At 48.7% G+C, this 22,940-nt stretch overlaps 1 protein-coding gene across 2 annotated transcripts; it reads left to right on the top strand.

Annotated features, from left to right (window-relative positions):
- The first annotated feature begins 9,605 nt into the window (after window positions 1-9,605).
- On the top strand, window positions 9,606-21,482 carry LOC136002200 (zinc finger protein 501-like). 2 transcript variants are annotated; one of them, XM_065657046.1, is made up of 4 exons: window positions 9,606-9,650; window positions 18,625-18,731; window positions 19,198-19,345; window positions 20,118-21,482. In XM_065657046.1, the coding sequence occupies exon 4, from the start codon at window positions 20,242-20,244 to the stop codon at window positions 21,463-21,465; it is 1,224 nt and encodes a 407-aa protein (XP_065513118.1). In that variant the 5' UTR covers window positions 9,606-9,650; window positions 18,625-18,731; window positions 19,198-19,345; window positions 20,118-20,241; the 3' UTR covers window positions 21,466-21,482. The 2 variants fall into 2 exon arrangements, with proteins under 2 accessions (XP_065513118.1, XP_065513127.1); XM_065657055.1 differs by having other exon boundaries at window positions 19,165-19,345.
- The last annotated feature ends 1,458 nt before the right edge of the window (window positions 21,483-22,940 follow it).

Below are 22,940 nucleotides of genomic sequence, written 5' to 3'. Positions count from 1 at the left end.
CTGTTGTTTGTCTCAAAAAAGCAATCTGGCTCACAGCTGGATCCAGCCTTTGCATCTCCTCTGTCTTGTATGTTCCCATGTTGGTCTTCTTCAGTCCATGGAGATACAGTAAGTCTGTGAGGGGACCAGCTTTTCCTTATATAACGTGCTGCAGGGGGATCTGACTGAAGGTAAGGATGGCATTACAAGCAGCTGGTGGGGTGGGATGGAGAAGCAGTGCTGCTGTCTTTTGGGATTCTTTTTCCTTTTGAGACCTTAGGTTTTCCTTCAGTCCGCTGTGTCTGAAATCCTCAGAAATCCTATTTTCTCATACACATGAATCTCAGCCTTTAGAAAAGGGAAAATTATGTTTTTATCCAACGTATATGCATACAGAGGGGCTGAGGAGGGAGTTTCGAAGTGCCTTAATTTCCTGCTGGTGCTGGGGATGAGGAGACTAAAATGTCTGTAGAGGCATGGCCTCTTCCAGAGGACCAGTGAGAGCAGGTCTAAGCAAGTTAGGTACAGATATATATGCTTGCATTACACTCTTTGTTATATATTTAGTTTATTATAGCTGCTGGAGACAAAGAGGCAACATAAGGTTTGAAAACATGACTTATATAAGACAAAGGAACCCAGTAATACAATGTACATAAATACGAGAAAAGGGAATTGCTTGCTCTTAGAAATATGGAATAAATTTGCAGACGCACAGTAAAATATGAGAGATTATAAAAAGGCATTAGGGCTGTCACTGTAAAGGACTCAGGGAATTACACAGCAAGCTCACATTACCAATTCAAACTGGAGTTTGCTGTAAAGAATGGCCTGGTCTTTAGAGGTAACAGAATAGCAGTGCAAAGTGCCTTGAAATCTGATATTCTGTGGAGAATTCAGCGGGCTCATATGGGTATAGAAAAATGTAAATGGGAAGCATAAGCCATCTACATGTAGCAATTTCATAAAAACTCAGAGATAAAGAAAATTGCAAAAATGAGCTATTTGTTCAAAATATCAACCTAGAAAAGAATAGAACTCATGCTGATAGATCAGGACACATTACAGCCATGGTTTGAAGTGTAGATATATTTATACTTCACTTTTCTGGCACAGACTACATGGCAGTGCTGGATCATTATTTGCATTCCCCTGTGGTTGTGCTATAGGCAACGTAGCATTAGAGCATCTCATAATGCCCATCATATCTGCATTTGCGCGGTAGAGGACCACAGAAGGAGGCTGAGCAGTGGTTCAAAGAAAAGAATTTTCAACTATTTTCAAGTGCTGACAGAGGAGATTCCACCGTGTAACATCTAGTTCCAGATATCCTGCATTGAAAGGTCTACTGAAAAATGGAATTAAGACACTTGAGATTTCTTTAAAAAGCTACCAGATCCAAAAGAGATTCTGCTGCTGCTGAGCTTGAGAGACTGCCTTTAAAATATTTTAAGAGGTGGCTGAGAACTAAACTTACTGGGACAGGACTAATCTGGGTGCTTATAAATACGGCTGAAGATATGCAAGAGCCGTACTATTTCATGGGGAACAAGGATAACAAAGTGCAAGTAGATGCAGACTGCATACAGAAACAGGACTTCGCAGACTCACAGAGCTCTGCCTGCCAAGGAGATTGCTTCTTTCTCCTTCAGAGAACACATGCCTGAAGGACAGGCTTTCGGGAGATAAGAAGAATATGGAGATGAAGCCTGGGGATGGACAATCTGAAAAGACTCTACTGAGATCAGGCAGAGATCAGGAGGAGCTCCTGAAAGACATTTTGCATGCTGTTAGAGCAGCTACTGCCATTTTATTTTTTATTCTTTGTAAGAACCATAGTAGAAAGAAAAAAAAAAAAAAAGGAAGACGGAGGTGTAATATATGCTATTGTTAAGAAGATCAGTGATAACTGGCCTGAGAAGATCAGACTTGAGAGAAACTGGGGTAGAGAAGCTCATTCTGGTACCTATACTTGCCTACTGCACTATACACTTGTATTAATTTTCCCTGCCATAAACCCTACTTAAGGTCTACTTCCTAAGGAACACAAAACCCACAGAAACAGTGTTTTGGACGTATATGGTTGGATGCTCTAGGTTTGTTTCCTTTTTTTGTTGTTGTTTATTCTAAGCTGTGGTTCAAGGGTTTAAAGAGCAGCTAAAAGTAACTTTGCAAGTGTTTTGCCTGTATCTTTCAACACATGTTAATGTCACTAATGCATCTCTAGCCATGGTGTGTTCTTCAGCTGGCACAACCACTGTCTCACCAGAGCTCCTGCCCTACCAGGTGGAGGACAACAGCTCCCAAGCGTCTGTCCCAGCAGATGCGTTACTGACTATAAGCCACATTTCTCCAGCTGGGGTTTCTCCACACTCCTGAGCTCACATGCACTCATGAACAAATGCCCCAGACCTTCAGCAGGCACCATTTTAGGATCTCTGGCTACCCTCTGCTGCTCCTACTGTCTGTTGTATGGAAAGCCCCCACCACCACATTGATTTCCCAGAAGAGGGTGGTGTTTGCCTAGCAAACCCTTCAACTGACCCCAACCATACACCACCTCCGGCCATCACCCATGTCACCCCCTTTCCTTCTCTAGCCCTTCCCACCTCCAGGACTCCCAGCTCTCTGCCCGTGCAGCTCAAAGGACTGACCCAGCTTTCCTGGGAAGATGAGGCACTGCTGGGGGTGCAGGAGCAAGCGGACATGGTGGGTAGGCAGGATATGGAAGGAGCAGGTAGGAGTTGAGTTGGGTTCTGTACAGCACGAGTGTGTCATCTTGGTAAAGTAAAAGGACCAATGTTTAGGATTCTGTGGCAGGGCATTACGGTACAAAAATCTTAGTAAACAGTCTGCTTACTGTAGCTCTGGGAATACATCTAAATTTAGTCTGATTTTGCTGCCTCGTCTTCAGCTGTGACTGAATGATGGCTTTGTTTGTAGCACCTGTTTTCATGTTCCAGTAAAGCTGCTCATGTGATGTTCAGGCAAGAAAGGGTGAGTCTTTCTGGATGGAGGGCAGAAGGAATTTGATGGGGATTCTCATCATCAGAAAACTGCTAAGTGTTTATGGAACCTGGTGAGACTTCAGCAGCATCTCTGATCTTATTTGACTTTGGAGAACCTCTACAGAGAAAATAAACTATGTCCGTTTGTACCAGACTGTGTATTTCAAGGAAATACACTCAATACAACTTTGTTTGACAGTGCTAAGAGATTAGCTCCATGGTCATTGTGTTGTATTGGAGCAACATGGGGATAAACAGGGTTTTTGCCATGTTAGATGGGAAACTCTAGCAGAGTGTTCAACTCCCTCTTCTTTCTTGCAGCTTCTCTTCCTCAGCTTTGGAGTGGTTATGCTGCAATGCTGAGGTGCCCATTGCACCTCCCTTTGGGGCCTCAGGAACTCTGCCCTGCATGCTTGTCCGTTGTTTGTAAGCTTTTTTAGGACAGCTGCACCTACAGATGTGAATACTCAAAAAATTAAAACAAAACAAATCTCTTTTTACAGAATGTCAGGGATTGGAAGGGACCTCAAAAGATCATCTAGTCCAATCCCCCCGCCGGAGCAGGAACACCCAGATGAGGTTACACAGGAAGGCGTCCAGGCGGGGTTTGAATGTCTCCAGAGAAGGAGAATCCACAACCTCCCCGGGCAGCCTGTTCCAGTGTCTGTCACCCTCACTGAGAAGAAGTTTCTTCTCAAATTTAAGTGGAACCTCTTGTGTTCCAGCTTTAACCCATTACCCCTTGTCCTATCATTGGTTGTCACCGAGAAGAGCCTGGCTCCATCCTCGTGACACTCACCTTTTACATATTTATAAACATTAATGAGGTCACCCCTCAGTCTCCTCCAAGCTAAAGAGACCCAGCTCCCTCAGCCTTAATCATGCTCCACTCCCGTAATCATCTTTGTTGCCCTGCGCTGGACTCTCTCCAGCAGTTCCCTGTCCTTCTTGAACTGAGGGGCCCAGAACTGGACACAATATTCCAGATGCGGTCTCACCAGGGCAGAGTAGAGGGGAAGGAGAACCTCTCTCAACCTACTAACCACCCCCCTTCTAATACACCCCAGGATGCCATTGGCCTTCTTGGCCACAAGGGCACAGTGCTGGCTCATGGTCATCCTGCTGTCCACCAGGACCCCCAGGTCCCTTTCCCCTACACTGCTCTCTAGCAGGTCATTCCCCAACCTGTACTGGAACCTGGGGTTGTTCCTGCCCAGATGCACGACTCTACTCTTTTCCCTCTTCCCTGTTGCTCTCTTCTAATGTCCTTCTGCAAAGCCCTTGAGAAACTTACAGCATGTAACTGTGTGTGTCATATCCCTCCTATCCCTCCTACCACTTACTGACCACCACTAGAGACAACATGCTTGACTAGCCCGACCTTTGTGTTTGAGACTCGGACTCATGCCTTCTCATCCTTATCTTAAAATTAAAGGAGACAAAAATAATTTTGCAGGTTACAGTTATACCTGAATAAAAATCACGAGTCCTTGGGTTTTCTGCTTTCCTGTCAACAGGCTGCCTTTCAGCCCCATTTTCTCCCACTTGTATGACTTCAGAGCCAGGTATGTGGGTGTTCTCCAGGAGGAACTGCTGCCTCGTCGGCTGCTAACACCTGTACAATCAGGGATCCATGGTCACACAGCAGCAGAACATAAATGCCTCATAGACAAGACAGAGCTTTACTTGTGAAAGTAATGAGACTCCTCAGGTACACCAATGGAAGTTAGGAAATACAAGCTTTTTTATTTTAAGGTTATGGAAAAATAAATCTGACTTCCTCCCAGTCCTCAAAGCATTGCTGTGGAAGCAGAGTAAGGTCTGTGGAAGACTTTTTACTGTGTATTTCAGAATATTTTAATGCTTTGTTTTCTTTGAAAGTTATCTGCAAGCAAACTAGTTTCTTGTTGCTCCTTCCACACATCTCTTGCTTTTCTGAAAATCTCTGAAGTAACATACCTGTAATTACAAAGTCAGATCTTGTTTGCTCTGAGAGGCTGTGACTAATGGGCAAAAAAGTAATTAAGATTTCCAGCCAGCTGTAGACAACTTTAGCCACAAAACTGTTCATTTCAGAGGGAGTTGGAATAATTGGTTCAACTTCAGTCTGCTTTGAAAAACTTAAACTGTTGTTTCAGAACATTGGAGAAAAAAAAAATAAATTGAACTCACTGAATTGGGGATTGTTGTTTCTGGTTTCATGTTTGAGACTTCAGTGTTATTTAAGGTATTCCTTTCTAATATATAGCGGTCCGGGCTTTTTCACCTCTTAATTAACCAAGAAGATTTTTTTAAGGACTTGAGTCCTTAACTGAAGGAATATACTCTTAAGGTGTGTGAGACTGCCAAAGACCATAACCATCAAAGAAAGTAGAAAATAGTAACCCTATTATCGCTGAGATTAAAAAGAAAATGAGGGTGAGGACTTGTGAAACTGTGAAATACAATCTGAAGGGGCTGATCTGAACATTTTTGTACAGTCACAAAGAAAAAAAGTAAGGCTTGTTAACCTTTTTCATTTATTCCAGTTTCCTTTACATTTAAATTTGAATGTGTGGTTTCTTTCTTTTTTCTTTTTTCCTTTTCTCTTTTCTCTTTATTTTTCTTTTTTTCCATTACTATATAGTGTAATATAGTTGCTGTTATTGTTAACCTTCAGGCAGACAGAAAATCAGAAGGTTGATGTGTGATACACTTTTATCTGGAATGAATAGCCTTTGCCCTCAGTTTCAAAGAAAATATTGTAAGACTTAATTTGTGATAAAGGTAGCAGGAATGAGAGGTAATGTGGCTCAGAAAAGCCATTTTCTGTTGTCTGATGGCAAACTCTACTTTTTTTTGGCCACAGGTGTCTCACAGTGCAGAGGAAGGAGTTAGAGAAAACAGAGGTAATTAAACCCCTACAAAAGCTTAATGTTCCATAAATGGCAGTGAAATAAGTGCAATGGTAGCTGGTTTTCAGTCCCCAGTGAAGAAAATCTCTGCCTGGTACAACCAGCTGTTATCTGTGCAGGGCATGGAACAGCAGAAGATTGATACAGATGTCATTAAACCCGCTTTGCTGGGCTGCACTCTGGTGGGACCTGTGGTTATGTGACCTCAGTGGGACTGCTGTCAGAAATGGGTTGAAAAGATGTGGAGGCATCCTCTGCCCAAACAGGTGGCAAAATTTATTTATTATGGCGTGAGTTCAGTGGGTCTTACATGCATCTGCAGACAGCAGCATCTGTGGGGAAAGAGGTGGGTTTTCATGGGGCTACTGAGTGGGATGACTCATATTTTCACAATTGCTGCTTTCACGTATGCCTGCAGTGTTGTTCATGTCGCATGGATAACATCTGTCGAAGGGACTCACTATGCTGGGCTGCTGGAGATACAGCTGCCAAAAAAATAGTGTACCTGATGTAGTATGAAACCAGGTTACAGGGCACACAAGGGCAACAGGTGAACAGTAAGAGACAGGACCTTCAGGTCCTTATTTTGAGTTTAAAAATCAAGGTTTCTGAGTGGTGCTTAAACTATTCAAGGACATTTAGCTAATGCCCTGGTACTACTTTGAAAAATTCAGTGACAGTTCTACTTAAGACGCAGGACAGTCAGGTACAGCATCCTCACGTGCCAGTGGAAGGCAAAAACAATAGACAGGGTGGAAGATCGCAGCACAAGCCATAGGTGATAAAAGGGCTTGGGCTCATAAATCACATGACAAACTCTGATAATATCAATGCTTTTACTGTGGAACACTGATTAGCACAAAGTAATAAGTGACAATTTAGTTCTGTCATAATTTACTTTTGATAAAAACTGTTGTTGAAACAGGTTTTCCCCATGTTCCTTCGAGTTTGTTATCAGAGCTGTGCTGCATGTGGCCTTTCGCAGCACGCTCTAGAATAAGAGGCAGAGGAGATCTCGCTCTGCCTATCCATCAGAAATGCCCTCCCTTCCCTCCTTTTCCCCTCACCATTTGGACCTATGCTCTGGTAGCAGGACTTCTTGCACAACTGGTTTGGTTTTCTCTACCTGCGAGGGAGAGTGTCTTTTTCAAAAGAAAGGTGGAGGGAGCTGGGGCAGGGCTCATGAGAAAGAATGCGCAATCTCTGCAAAGTTCTTACCTCTGCAAAGGGAAAGCTGCAAAGTCTAGATTTGCTCAAGCTCTGTGTCTGTCTAATAGCTTTGGAGTCAGCAAATGCTTTACTCAGGCCAGAGTTTGTATTTAGAAATAACTGTGCTCTCCACCTTTGGAAAAGTTGCTATCCACAGGCAGCAAGGGAAGACAGTCGGCTTCTTGTTGTTAAGGTGGAGGTGAGAATTCTCTTTAGTGTTGCTGAGGGCAATTAGAAACAAGGAAATGGCCCAGTAGTTACCAAGTTCCTGAATCATAAAGTTAATTTTCTTGAAATCACCTATGGGGCATGACATTGTTCATCTCTGCTTGTGTGATTACTGCTTTTCTACCTTACAGGATCAGGAGACGTCTCCAGGAGTTGGCAAACCATCCCTGGGCCACTGAGAAGTCAGTAGCCCCCTGAAAAATCATAAACTTCTTCAGCTGCATGTGTATTGGTAAAGGTAAAGGGCTTGGTAAAGACTTTCCTACCATTCTTCTTAAAAGCCCATAGAAAATAGTTCAGTCATTTCTAGAAACTCATGGCCACATACCTCAGCCCATTACTTACTGCTGTATCTCAAAGGGAACAGTCATTCCTGCATTCCTCTGGGGAAAAAATACCTGGCTAAATGCCTGTGCATCAGTAGCACCTGCAAGATGTACAGTAACAGGTAGATTTTGCCTGGGGTGTGTCCCATCCCAACAGACGGGATGAGGGATGAGTTAACTCTGAACGCAACACGCTCCCTGACTCAACACGTGAGATCAGGTGTGAGTTAACTCCGGGTAATTCTGCGCAGCAATGCGAAGTGAATGACAGACAATCGCTCCAGGGGTCCAATTGTGAATTTACTAAAAGCACATGGTGAAATACAAATTACAGCGATTAGTGACTTGGCAAAAGTATGTTATAATAACACAAAACTTATCAATACATCGACGGCAAAAGCCCTCCTAAAAAACAGTGGATTGACAACAATTGGTAACTATAATGCAAAACTTAACAAGACTTTAGCAGCAGAACTTACAAAGGTATTACTTTTATGTGTTCAGGAGAAAGAAAAAGAGAGAGACAAGGAAAACTAAGATATCAGAGAGAGAGGAGAGTAAGATATCATCGCTCCACGGGTACATCGGTCCTGCGATGACCTCTGGAGTGGGGGGACGCACTGAGGATTTACACGCCACCACCTCATATCATGCGTGAGGTCCTTTTATAACCCAGTTCATTTACATGCAAGATAGGAGAGGGCAGTTTGTCTCCTCCCTCTGTTCGCTCTTCATGCTAATTAGGAAGACTTTTCCGGAAATGGGTCTGGGGTCTTCAGACTAGGGGAAAGTTCACAGTACTGACCAGAAGTCAGTTGTTTTGCCCGTCAGGGGTAGCTATTAGTTTGTGGTTTCTTCTGGTAGCTGGTTGTCCACCAGACAGTTCGTCTCTATCATCCCAATTAGGCCATGAGGCCTTTCACAGCATCACCGTTAATTGACTTTATCTTCTGGCCATCTATCTTTTCAGCCTAAAGTATCAATCACAAAATCTTGGGAAAGATGAGATGCCTGCCTCCACAGCCATTTATCTTTTCCTCCCAAAGTTAACAAAAACCAGACGTTTAAGGCATAACATAGGCCTTTTTTCTGCTAAGGATGGGGGGAGCGCTTCAAGGTTGCCACAGGGTGGATAGATCCTTTCCTGTGGCATAAGGTGTACACCTGTATTCTCTGGGATATATTACCCTGTATCCAAATAGCAAAAGATGCTGGGGTGACCAGCATCTCAGAAAACCTTTAGGCGCAGCAGCGGAGTGAAGCCTCTACTCACCTGAAATGTCCCCAAGGAAGAAAATTCTGCCCTGTCAACCGAGAGTTTGTGACAGCAAGCAGCTCTGGGCATTAGCAGCTCTGGGCATTAGCTTCACGTTGGTGCTTCCCCACCTGCCAGGGCCTGCAAGCACGGTAGAACACAGCCAGTGCTGGGAAACATGCACAAGGAGGTGAATCCGTGGGGCTCGGTGCCCTGGGACTTGTGTTCTGCTGACTGCCGTACGCCTGGACAGGTATGAGACGCGACCCCGAGCATTTCCAGCGCGGGAGGTGACAATGCTCTGGAGAGACCCTTGCACCGAACAGGATGAAAACCCACGCCCAGCCGCCTCCCTTCGCCGGCCTTGCCCTGTTCCTCCCGGGAGGACGCCTGGGGACCGAGGGCGACGCTGACCCCGCCGCCCGGGCCGGCCCCGCAGCCCCCGGAGGCGGGTCTCCGCTCCCCCGCCGCCCTCCCGCACCGCGGCGGGAGGAATCCTCCCTCCCGGAGGCGGCTCTGGCCGGAGCAGGGGGCAGCTCGGCGCCGCCCCGGGACCGCCCCCCGCCAGCCCCGGGGGAGGCGGCGGGGCCGCTCCCGGCGCAGACAAGGGTTAACACCAGCGAGCGCGGCCGAACGGGGCGCGCCGCGCCGCCCCTCGCACGGCGGCCCCGCAGCGCCGCCGCCCGGCCCCGCCGCCGCCTCCCCTCGGCGCCGCCGCCCCGGCCTCGGCCCGCCGCCGCTCACATGGCCGGTAAGCGCACCGGGGGAAGCGCGGCTCGTCCGCGCCCGCCGCGACAAAAACGGGGCGGCGCCGGGGCGGAGGGGGCCGGGCCGGGCGAGCGGAGCCCCGCCAAGTAACGGGCCGGCGGCGCGGGGTCACTCCCGGGGCGCTGCGAAGCGACGCGACATTGTCGAGGCGGGCGGGGGGAAGCGGGGCGGGCGGGGACCCCGCGGCGCTGGGTCGGGGCCGGCCGCCCGGCAGGTGCCGGGGGACCGCGGGCGGTCCCTGCGGGGGGCGAGCGGCTGCCGGAGCTGTGGCATCGTGGAGGGCCAGGCCGGAGCCGTCTGGTTAGGAAACCTTTAGAGTTCGGGTCGCCGAGGGCGAATCTGGAGACCCCACGTGGGCACCGATCCACGCGTGGGCTGCCAAACAGGACCCGAGGGCGGTGATGGTCGGCAGGGCTGCTGCGAGAACTGCCCCGGGGGTGCGCTGCTGTGGGGCTGGAGGGGCTGCCACTGCCCAGGCAGCGCGGGGGACACAAAGCTCTGGTCCCTCAGGCAGGGATCCATCAGCTTTGGGCTCTTTCTAGGGAGAAGAGAATGAGCTGGTGTGCCAAGGGCAAGGCCAGGGCAGGCTGTGTTTTGTTACGGATCCCACCCAGTAAGGACTGTGGATGGAAGCAAGGAAGGACTCTTAGAATGATAGAATTGTTTTGCTTGGAAGGGACCTTTAAGATCATCGAGTCCAACCGTTAACCTAACACTGCCAAGTCCACCTGTAAACCATGTCCCTAAGAACCTCAACTACGTGTCCTTTAAACCCCTCCAGGGATGGTGACTCCACCACTTCCCTGGGCAGCCTGTTCCAATGCCTCACAACTCTTTCTGTGAACAAGTTTTTCCTCCCGTGTACGACTTACCTTCAGCTGTGGGAAAGATTATGCTTCCTAGGACAAACAGAAGACCTGTAATTTTGAGATCTTCTTCTAAGGAGCTCTTCTCCTAAAAACTCTCTTCGATGGATGTAGACAGAGCCTATATTTTACTCAGCTGTGTTTGTGTCATGCAGATTACAGGGAACAGATATTGCCGACCCTCTCCACAGGGATACACTTGATGTGGTGCATCCCCAGGGAGAGCTGCCTTTGGCCCCTTTCTCTTCACAGCTCTCAGTGGAATAGATTACAAGAAGGCCTGTGGGAGGAAAGGTAAATAGGGATTCTCACTGTAACAGTGGCTTCCTGAAAGCCAAAACCAACCTCTGGAGTTTAGAGTAGGTTTGAGGTAGCTCTAAGCTCATTCTGAGTGGAGGTTCAGAAAAACAGAGCTGGTTTCTGAAGAGTTTCCATTCTGCTTTTAGCAGCAAGTGCTGGCTCCAGATGGCTTCACACAGTTTTACTTATAGGTATATGCAGTGTTTATGAAAGGAACAGCACTTCAGACAAAGTTCCCGTAAATCACTCTCCGATTTTCTGAGAGAGACAAGAGGAGCTTCTTAATATGCGTATTTATCTTCTGTGTTTCCTAGCATCTATTTCACAGGTAGATGACAACCATGTACAAACACCAATAGAAGGAGAACACTAGACCAGCAGTTCCCTTGCAGGGTAAAGCCTTCCTGCACTTAGAAAGCACCCCTTTTGTATATATATATATATGTATATTCACACACCTACTTCCAAAGAAGATTCTTCCCTTAATGCTTTTCAGCAGAAACACCTATACTTGATGAAGAAAGGCCAGCATTCTCCCATGATGTTCATTGAATGACACAATTCAATGCCCAGGACAAAGAGCTAGTCATAGTGGGACAACTCCAAGCAGGAAAAATGAATTATTTTTCCATCTTGCCTCATTCGAGAATAGCCGTCTCTCAAACTGAACAACAGCAAGTGAACTGGTTTTGTGGCAGGGAACAGTATATCTTCAATACAGCTATTTCCAAGAGGATGACATCTTTCCCTTTGAATCCTGAGCAATACCATTTCGCATGCCTGGGTTCTCCCATGCACTTGGAAAAGACGGCTTTGCACCTTGTTTCCCACACCGTTGGCCTGGAGAAGCACTGTCGACCTCAACGATGCCTCAGGCCTAGGAAGGAGGACTCTTCCTCATTTTTCCCTCTTCCCACACATCCCCTCTTAGACAGCGTATGCAAATCTGCGCCACATGGAAGAGCTGCCACGGCTGCTCCTCCTTTGCTGCTCACTTCTCTCTTCTGTGCCCTGTGTCAGTGCTGGCTGCCCGCTGAGACACTCTGGCGTTGTTCAGGTCCGCCAGCAGCCTCAGGGCGGCAGCCCGCACCTCTGTCTCCCTCACTGCGCTCCCCATGGTCAACAGCCACTGAAGTGTCTGCGCTGAACTCTGCACGTAGGTGTCTTGTAGCCTTAGGAGGAGATCCTGGATGTCACTGGTGGGCAGCTGCCCTTGCTGCTGGCCTCTGGCCGTCACCTCTGTGGCATGTGGGTCAGAAGGATTTGGTTGCATGTTCTTTGACTCAGGTGAAAAGGCGGGGATCACAGCTATTTTTGTGTCACGGATGGAGTGAGCTGGCTGGGCAGTTGCTGGAGACATGGGAAAAAGGAGCTGGGGCCTGAAGATGCTGGAAGACATGGCGTCACTGCTCATAGCCATGTCACTGGAGGCTTGTGTTCTGCCCAGCTCTCCTGGGCATGCCGTCCTCTGTGGAGAAGAAAATACACCTCTGTAGAGGTGGTGGGCTTCAGGAGCAGACACCTAGCCACCCCCCTGTTCTGTGGGGTTAGCACTCACTGCACACTCCCATCTTTCCCTCTCCCTACAAAGATGAGCCCAAGAAAGGAAAGAAACCTTCTCCTTTCCTTGTCAAGTCTCCCCATAAGTCTCTTCTTGTGCCTCCCAGTTGGATTTCTCTTTGCTTTCCTTTCCTTCTACCCTGCATCAATCATCAATCAGAGGTTCTCTTTCCCCTCTACTCTGCCCTGGTGAGACCGCATCTGGAATATTGTGTCCAGTTCTGGGCCCCTCAGTTCAAGGACAGGGAACTGCTGGAGAGAGTCCAGCGCAGGGCAACAAAGATGATTACGGGAGTGGAGCATCTCCCTTATGAGGAAAGGCTGAGGGAGCTGGGTCTCTTTAGCTTGGAGAAAAGGAGACTGAGGGGTGACCTCATTAATGTTTATAAATATATAAAGGGTGGGTGTCACAAGGATGGAGCCAGGCTCTTCTCGGTGACAACCAACAGTAAGACAAGGGGTAATGGGTTCAAGCTGGAACACAAGAGGTTCCACTTAAATTTGAGAAGAAACTTCTTCTCAGTGAGGGTGACGGAACACTGGAACAGGCTGCCCAGGGGGGTTGTGGATTCTCCTTCTTTGGAGACATTCAAAACCCGCCTGGACGCCTTCCTGTGTAACCTCACCTAGGGGTTCCTGCTCTGGCAGGGGGATTGGACTAGATGATCTTTTGAGGTCCCTTCCAATCCCTAACATTCTGCGATTCTGTGATTCTCCTGCAGTAACCTAGATTGTCTCAACTTGGCTGGGAATAACACCTGGAGATAAGGACTGAGGTGGTCCTCAAAGATTAATATTCTTCAAGAATACCTTCTGCAAAGTGTCCTTTTTTGGCAAGCGGCTGCAGGTGCCATCTGTGTAAGCTAGTCAGCTTGTTGTGAGTGCCCCTGGAAGGTGGGCTGCCCATGGCTCTCTTCTGTCTTCCCTGTCTTTTAGCCTCCTGTTTTCCCATTTCCTCATTTTCAGGGCTTTCCCTTTTGCCTGTTTATTGCTCAGAGCACACCATGGTCTTCAGGAAATAGCTAAATAACTCACCTTAATGAAATACCATTTCCTAGTACAGCGATAAAGAGAAAAGGTGCAGAAGTTGGGGAAGAAAGGATTTCCTGGCAGTTCGGAGCATATGGGCCCTAGAAAGACACAAATAAAGACACAGGCTCAGTGATAAACTCCAGTGCTGTGGTACCACCAGCCCTCAGCGATAACCTCACTGTGGAGTGACATCCCTCCATGAAAACCCCCATGCCATTTGGGGGTCTCCCTGAAACTCAGTGAGAAACCTCACCACTTCTTGGTCATCTCCATGACCCAGGGTGTGAGAAGAGGCTCGCCTTAGGGACACACATGGATGCGATTGAGTGTGGGAGAGAACGCTCACAAGCAGTTTTCTCCTCGCTGCAGGATCGCTACCCACCCCTCTCCCCCACCACTTCATGAGTCTACATCCCCTCCCAGTGATCAGATCCAGTTGCTGGCCATGCAGGACCCCCATCTATCTGCCTGCCATTGGGAGTCATGGTCAGCTTTACCCTTGGGAATGGCTCCATGGTTTTCGTACTCGTCCAGTCTCTGCACCAGGGGGTTCTGGCAGCCGTACAGCATGCGAAGGAGGCAGGCAGTGCTTGCACGGCCGGCGGCCCGGAGGGACATGAAGAACTGGTGGTATTCCTGGTCAGAGAGTGGTGTTCCCGGCTGCTGCGCCTTCCCGCTGGCTATGCAGCCCCAGCCCAAGAGCACTGGCGAAAAAAACAGAATAAGCAGGGGGTCACGGGGAGGAGGAAATGCTAACCATGGTGCACTCAAAAGAGCTGGAGGGCTGAACCCAGATCTCTGCTGCCTTCTCTGGATGCAGAGTCCAGCGTGGAAATGCAGTAACATTACTGGAAATGCAGTAACATGCTTAAGATGTGGGTCTAGACCTGGGGAGAACCTGCTTCACCCATATAGAAAGGGGTGTAGTATTGTGGGGACAGTGCATAGCTGAGGAACCTTGACCAAAGCTATGGAGATTCAAGTCTTAAACTGAGAGAAATGTCTTGGAAGGCCTGGCTGAAACTGGGGATGCAGCTTTGCTGTTGAGGCTGGTGCAAGGACGTGGATTGTTTTCAAAATGTTTAGCCTCCGCAAATTCTTTTCCTCTGGTTAAGTGGGTCCAGACTCCCTGAGTTAACAGAGCGTGCCCTGGTGGATGTGTGTATGCTCTTACAGTGGTCCAAGCATTCACTGAACACATATGCAAAATTTAAAGCTAGTTCTTCATTGTAAAGAACTTTATGAAAGCTTGTGAAATCAAACATTTGGGGGGGTTAGATGTGCCCAAATAAAAGCTTTGTGTGCAATCTTAATTTCATCTCCTCTTGCATATGCTTTTTATACATTCTTTAAGTACAGAGCAACCTACTCTTCTTTCCTTAAGACTTGCAGCTCCTTCAGTGTAGAGACTGGACCTGCTCTGGCAGGGAATCAGTTGCTGGGCATAGGCACTTACTATATTCAGGACATCTGCCTAATTTCCCACAGGCTGGAAGATGTACGGAAGAATGAGTCAGGAAGATGCTGGAAGGGCAAGGGTAGTTTTGCAGATACTCTTCCAATAAGTAGGTTTTATTCCTGGCTATACCACAGAGGCTCTTGTGTGATGCTAGGCAAGTACCAGCTTTCTTAGTGTGTTATTAATGGCATTTTCCATACCTTGTGGGTTGCTATTTATAGGAAGGCTGAGCTATTTTGCAGTTTTGGAGTTTGCATGTGGTGCGTTTTGAATGGCAAATAAGTACTACATTAACATATGTACTCTGAGAAGACAGGGCTGAGATATCTCAAGCTGAGGTTCTAAAAGTAGTGGATGTTTTTGACTTTAATACCTCTCTGCCCTCATTTTGCCACTTGCAAAATCACTATAAACCGATTAATAGCTGTGAAGCACTGAAACATAGAGGATGTGAAAGTTCATGACAAAATGAGTCTTTCTGTCTGCACCACAGCATACAAATGGGATCCGTAAATAAATCAGAGCATCAAACACTGAACGGTAAGGGTGACATAGCATGCTGAATAGCTTCTCATTAGAAAGGCAGTGTCCATCCAGGGACTAAAAAAGCCAAAATCCATGTGAAAAAAGTGAAGCCAGGTGATTGAAGAGCTGGGTTGCTAAGTCCATGCGCAGGGGGAACAAATCTAAGGTTGCAAAATAACTGTGATTCAGGCATGCTCCAAGTTTGACTTTGCAACTTCTGTAATAGTCTCTTAACTTATGATGTCTTTTTTTCTTTTGGTAAAAACAAACTTTAAAACTTCCTCATGGCCTCCGTCTGATTAACACCTATGTATCTGTAGCTGGAGCAGGATCAAACAAAAGCTTGAAACTTCCCCCTGAGAGAACAGCGGGGGTTAATGAGCACTTGGTGAGGCAGTAGGAGAGGAGAGCACCACACTTTGCCAAGTGACCCTGTCTGCAGAAAGCAGGGGAGTGAGGGGATCGGGGAATATAGGACCCCTCCATGGTCTCCCACTAGGATGTGGCCAGAGCAGCCCGGCCCTTCTCTCCATTCGCTCCAGCTGCATCCCTCTCTGTTTGTCTTTCACCAAGGTCCTCTCGCAGGCCTCTTTCTCCTGCCTCCCCTGTCACGTCACCCAGCCAGCTCTTCCCTTCTGGCCTTGCAGGTCAAGGCTAGATCTCTGCCTTTGCACCTGTGTCTGGTTTAGACGCCCAGCTGTCCCTGTCATCGTGTCTCCAGTCTCCGCCACTGCTCCAGCCTCTGCCCTCTGCGTCCAGCTCCAAGTCCTCTCCGACCCTCCTTGATGAACAAAATACCAGCTCCACTCCAGTCCTCCTCCCCAGCTCCTTGGTTACTCTCTGGCGCTCCTTGATGAATAAATTACCAGCTCCAATGGGTGAAAACCAGGCAAAATTTTAAGCACCCAAGGTCTTTGCACCTGAGGCATTCAAGGGTGGTCATGTCTCTTCCTCTCGCCTCCAGATTGTCAAAGCCGAGGAGTGACGGGGAGGGGTAAAGAGCAGCTGCATCGGACACCCTTCCTCACAACGTGGCTTGAAGGAGAGATGTTTCCTACTCACCGGACAAAACCAGACAAGCCCACATGGCCGACATCACACTGTGAGGGGGGCCCTGTACCAGCCTGGGGCCCCTGCACTGCCAGAGGTGTCACCTGCGCTGCTTTGCCCTCCTGCCTGCCTGCGCGCTCCTCCTGACCTGCCGGGTTCCCCCAGGAGAGCATGGCTGGTGGTGTCACAGACACCTCTGTTCCCACTGTTCTCTCTTCCGCTGCCTCCCGCCCACGCCTCCCTCCGTCTCCTCTTCTTCCTCCCCGGGTTGACATCCACGGCAGCTTTCTGTTCTCGGTGCCTCTCTGAGGTGGTCTCGGTGGGGGCTTGCCCACCCCTGCCCAGCCGCGTCCTTCATGGTGCCGTCCCTTTGGAGCCTCTGTCTGTCCCTTGTCACAGGAGCTTGGTGCAGCCCATGGCCTCCCCACACTACGGGTCACTTCTCATTCCTCGTTTGGCCTTGTAAGGATGAGGTTGCCTCATCAGCCAGGACACTGCTTGGGGACTCATCTTTGTCCAAACATGGCCTCTCTGGCGACTGGCACCTCGTCCCCGTCTGGTGCTCAGTGGCATTTCAGGTTTCCCGTCTTGTTTAGGGGACCAGATCTTTACTACCCATCGCACAACATACTTTTCTGCTGTCTCCCACAACCTGCCTGGCTCTGCACAGCATCCGACGTCTCCTGCATCCGCTTTCTGCCTTCTGTAGGTGCTCACCCGCCATTTCAGGGTGCGTGTGGACCAGTATGCTGGCAGGATGGGGGCGGACGGGGAGGGAAACCTCGGCTTCCCTGCCTCTGAGCTGGGATCGGAGCCTGCAGCTGCTGCCTGCCGCTGGGAGGACTGGAAATACCCTCTCCCCAAGGGCTGATGCCCACCAAATCTACTGTGGAGGGGATGGTGGGGAGCAGGAAGGATGTGACTCCAGGCTGAGGCAGAGCCAACAAAATGCCAGCTCTCCATTTTGCCAGGGGCCTTCTTTTATCATGGTGGCATTATGCAGGTGGGGAGGTCTTCCCTCTGTCCTTGGGAGGGTCTGGCAACCGACGTCTGTCACAATATCTCATTTCAAAGGACATTTATTGTTCTTACGAACACCCAGTCATGAGTAATTATGCACTTGTTCCTGGTGGCGTGGTGGGAATCCATGTGACCAAAACGGCGCAATGCCATTGCAGAGCTGGCATTCACATACACAGTTTTTAAGCGTTTTCTCTCCATAGCCTGTATATTTCTAGGATGTCGCTGAGTCCTCAGCATCTTAAAATGCCTCTGTACAAACACCACTGCACAAATGTAGTGCTAAAGCTAAATGGGTGACCTAATTTTCTATCCCACAAACCCCACTCCCGCACAGCCTGCTTCTGCTCTGAAGAGAGATCCTTGAGAAGTGGAATTGCATGTTGGCTGACTAAATCATTGTGGTGTTCATGCATAAACAGGTGTGTGTGACTGGTTTTTTTTCTGCTCGCTGCCAGCCCTGTAAACTCCATCTGGAATGAGGCAGCCAAATTGCCGTTTTTCTGGAGAACAGGACAGGAAATTCTGCCTTTGGACTGCTCCAGTCGATAATGTGTGAGCAGACCGAAATCTTCTCTCTCTTCCAGACCTGTGCATGCCTGGCTGAGCCACTGACAGCAATCGAGCAAAATATTCCTTTGGTAAAGGCAATAAACGGGACTCCAGACAGACACAAAAAGCAGCCTGGTTGTGAAGGTGGCGTTTCTCCTCTGCCTGCAGAACAGAACTGCATTAACTACATTGTGTTCTCATTTAGTTCACTGGGAAGAAGGGTGATGGAGAGAAAATGGTTTGAGGAATCGATATTTTCTTGCACAAAACTCAGTAGGCGGCATTTTTGGTCTGGAAGCGCAGCAGGAGGAGCATCCAGAGACTCGTGAGAAGGCAGCACGCTGGCAGGCAGCTCTCCGCAGCATGTGGTGGTGGTGCCATCTTCGCTATATGAGCTCGTCCTGGTTATTGGACCCGAATGGTGGTGTCGTGTTCTGCATGACAAAACAAGCGGTGACCCTGACTCATATTTCTGGGTGTCATTTTCCTCTGGTTGCTTTCATCCCTTAAATACTTATTCTCCTGTAATCTCATTTTACAGCACCGCTACTATGGTGGGTATTTATTACATCCGTTTTCTTTCCTCTGATCAGGATCTGCAGTCCCTGACTTGGCTTTAACCTGCCGGATGGAGTGAAGAGGAACAGCTTTGTGGCCAGAAGCAGCTAAACACTGAGGCGGCAGAGAGATTGCTCACAAGGTGAGGAATTGAATAGAGCACGTCTGGGAAGGGAAGAGCTGAATGCTGAAAATTTGGCATGTACCGTGTTGCGTGCTCTGCACTCATCCCGCCTCTTCTGCTCCCATACTATATAGATTCTGCTTTCAGGAAGATTTCATAGGCAGGGTACAATAAAGATGAAACATACTCCTGGGGAATCTAATACCTTTTCAGAAAGAGCCTATCTAGAAGGAAATCAAATCCTGTGTATTTTTCAGCAAAGACTATACTCGGAATGTTAGAAGGCATAACTAACCAAAGTGTGGCTTTTTCTTCCTTTCATGCTGACAGTATTTTTAATGTTTTGTTGGTCATTTTGCTGCCTTGGGTGAATGCCTTGGGCCAGTGCTATACCTTTATTTGTATTATAAATGTTTCTCAACCCTGAGTATTGTAAAACTTTGGAAATCAGTATAACCTGTGTGGTGTTGTCTTCCAAAATCAGCAGATCACCTGAAACAAAACCTGAGGGGTTTATCCCACTGAATTCATCTCATATTTGGACCTCCCACATGTAAGAGGAGGATGTTAACTCTGTAAGCAGTGCCGTCCAGCTAATCGGCTTACCTCACCTGCCAGGATCCATTTCCGAGGTGTGTTTTCCATATGACTATAAATAATAAAAAGCCAGGAGCCTCCATATGTTTCAGTCTAAATGTTCATTTCCATGTTTGATTAATAAAACAGTTTGTCATTCCACTCACTTGCCTATCTGTTCTGTAGACAAAATCTAGATACAGATGCTGCAGAATATGTAGGGCTTTCTTTTTAAGGAAAAGGGCTATGACTGGAAAGACGAAAGAAAATAGTCTGCTTGGCAGGGTGGATGTTCCTGTGGTGTTGGCTGCTTACTTCTTTGATTAAGCATAGGAATGCTGGAAGAAGAGCAGTGATTCATGGGCAATGGGAGGAGACGTAGCTATGATGCGGGTTGCTGAGGAGAGCGGTGATGATGTTCCCCTGACCTCGCTAGATATGGGAACTTTGAGGAGAAGCAAGTGACAGGTTTTGTTCTTGAGGGCTGTAACTGTATGACAGAGGACCCTCTTTGCAATCTGTGCCACTGTGGCTGCCCATCCTTAGGTCATGCTCCCTTCCTGCGCTCCTCGGTCTCTGTGCCCTCACTCTGCCCAGAGAAGATACCAAAGGGCTGGCTCCTGCGCTGTTAGCTAATGGTGGCAGATGTGCAGCAGGTCTCTGTGGTTGCCCTTTTTGGGCTTCTCCCTCAGAGAAGCAGACGGGTGTTTATTCATTGCTAGTTCCTCTGTTCACTCCAGCAGGTGACAGGACCATGGGCGACACACAGAAGGGAAAGCTTCATCAGGCAAGTCCTGTGAGAGCTGAACTGCATCTGTTTCCCTCCAGAAAGCTCACAGGAGATATCCTCCAGGATACTGATCAAAGACGGGACCGCAAACAGGAACTGGAGACAGAAAATGAGGTGGAGACATCTTTTGGAAAGAGGCAGGGAACGATAACTCCCCATGGGATGGAAGTCTGGGAGTGTGAGGACAGTGGTAGAGCCCACATCAGCAAGGTGATCCTTTCTGGGGCCAAGCCAGACCCACCCTTGTGTGGGAACGGCACCATTTGGATTCAGCAGGTAGGAGAGAAAACCTACGAGTGTCCCGAGTGTGGGAAGAACTTCAGCCGGAGCTCATATCTGAGCCAGCACCAGAGGATCCACCTGGCAGAGAAACCCTTCAGCTGCTCCGAATGTGGGAAGAGTTTCACCCGCAACTCAGACCTGATCAAACACCAGCGGATCCACACTGGTGAGAAGCCCTACCAGTGCACCAAGTGCGAGAAGACCTTCAGCCAGAGGTCCAATGTGATCAGGCACCAGCGGACCCACACGGGAGAGAGACACTACCAGTGCAACGAATGCGGGAAGAGCTTCAGCCAGAACTCGCATCTCATCGTCCACCAGCGAAGCCACAAGGGTGAGAAACCCTTCCATTGCCCCCGGTGTGAGAAAAGCTTCAGCGACCGCTCCTCCCTGATCATACACCGGAGAGTCCACACCGGAGAGAAGCCCCACGTGTGCCAGGAATGCGGGAAGTGTTTCCGAGACAGCTCAGCCATCATTCGGCATCAGAGGATCCACACGGGAGAGAAACCATACGAGTGCACCGAGTGCAGGAAAACCTTCCGGCAGAGCTCCTCGCTGGTGACCCACATGCGAACACACACGGGCGAGAAGCCCTACAAGTGCCCCGTGTGCGGGAAAGGCTTTAGCCAGAGCTCGGCGCTCACCACGCACCGCCGGATCCACGGGGGAAAGGCCTTGCCCGTGTACCACGGTGACCTCCTGCCCAACCCTTACCAGTGCGCCGAGTGCGGCCGGAGGTGCAGCGACCGCTCCACGCTGGCCCAGCACCAGACCACGCACGCCGAGGAGCGGCCCCACATCTGCGTGGAGTGCGGGGACAGCTTCCGTCGGAGCTCGGCTCTCAACGTGCACCTGAGGATCCACCGCGGGGAGAGACCCTACGAGTGCGAGGAGTGCGGCAAAACATTCAGGCACAGCTCGGCCCTCGGCGCCCACCTGAGGATCCACGCAGGAGCCAAGCCCTACGAGTGCGGCGAGTGTGGGAAAAGCTTCCGGAAAAGCTCGACGCTTCAAGTGCATTTGAAAATCCACGTGGCCGAGAAACCTTATAAATGCGCGGTGGGTAGGAGAACACTCACTTCACGCTCACTTCTGCCATAGGGCTGGAGCGGGTGATCGGAACAGGAAACAAAAGCGGTGTTTGGGGGGTCACGTGAAGAAGGTGGGTGACGAGAACCACGGTGGGAAGAGACTGACTGGAGATGTGGTAACTGGTGTCAGGGATGGGTGCTTGACCCCAGGGGCACGAAAACCTTTAGGAGGTCTGGAAGCAGGGAGTTAGTCCTTGGAGCCGAGCGCTGATGGTTTAGGAAGCGTGCTGGCAGCCTGAGGAACGGGAGAATGGCCTGACTGCAATGGAGCGTGCCCTGCACCCGGAGAAGAATGTGAACCAGTCACTGCTAGAGCTGCACAAACTGGCAGCTGAAAAGCATGACCCACACTTGTGTGACTTCATTGAGCTTCTGGGTAAATCGGGGACTGTGAATATGTGGTGGAATAACAACTGGGAGAATCAGGCTTGCAAAATAACTTCCCAGCTGAAGTAAAGATCAAAATAAAAAGTTCCAGGTTGGTTCTGACTCTGAACTCTGGCTTGTTAGACACTGTAGTTGTGTCTTAGAAACTCTCTTTTTGTTACCTTCCCTTTTTAAAATGTATATTCCCTTGTCCTGATAGGCCAAAGGGTAACAGTTCTAAACTAAAGGAGGGGAGATTCAGGCTAGCCATGAGGAAGAAATTTTTTACAATGAGGGTGGTGAAACCCTGGCCCAGGTTGCCCAGAGAGGTGGTAGATGCCCCATCCCTGGAGACATTCAAGGCCGGGCTGGACGGGGCTCTGAGCAACGTGATCTAGTTGGAGATGTCCCTGCTCATGGCAGGGGGGTTGGACTAGATGACCCTCAAAGGTCCTTGCTAACTCAAACTATTATATGTTTTTTCATGAATGTAATAAGTTTACCCAGTGTTTGACAAGGTGCTTCCAGATCTTTTGAGCCTGAGACTCTGGAGCTGAACCTGAATCTATTTGTCTTTTCTTCCTCTTTTCCAAATCTCACATGGGACAATGAATTCCTACCTCCACACGCAAAGCCTGGTTGATATGACAGCTGAATAATGCAAAACCGTCACGGCAGTTCCCAGAAAATACGGATGTGCAAGCATTTCCAGTTGGAACTCTGCCCATAACTAGTCTGTGGCAGCCTCTCCCAACTTTGTCCTTGCTGGTTTGATACACTTGCCAACTGAGGTCACCAACAGAGGCAAAAATGTGGCTTTACCTTAAATAACCAAAAAAATATTCCCCCACTAGATGTCCTAGTCAGAACTGGTACATGATGAGTTCCTACTGGTAGTCCACAGACTGTTTGCAGTTTTTGTAGTCCTTTTTATGACAGAGTACTCTTCTTTAGCTCACTATTGTTTGTAAAGTGTTAACATATAAAACTCAGCCTTAGCAGTTAGGCGTTATTATATTCGCATTTATTACTACGCTAATGACTGTATATTACATAAACCTCCTCTATATTGCTATGTTTTATTACTAGTTCTGTGTTTCCATCCTAAATAAACCCATT

The sequence above is a fragment of the Caloenas nicobarica genome, chromosome 1 (assembly GCF_036013445.1).
Source record: "Caloenas nicobarica isolate bCalNic1 chromosome 1, bCalNic1.hap1, whole genome shotgun sequence".
Lineage (NCBI taxonomy): Eukaryota > Metazoa > Chordata > Aves > Columbiformes > Columbidae > Caloenas > Caloenas nicobarica.
This window is presented reverse-complemented; position numbering and strand designations above follow the sequence as displayed.

Bases quoted from the DNA above. Each gene is read 5' to 3' on its own strand.
- LOC136002200 (XM_065657046.1), top strand. From the start codon at position 20,242: ATGGAAGTCTGGGAGTGTGAGGACAGTGGTAGAGCCCACATCAGCAAG.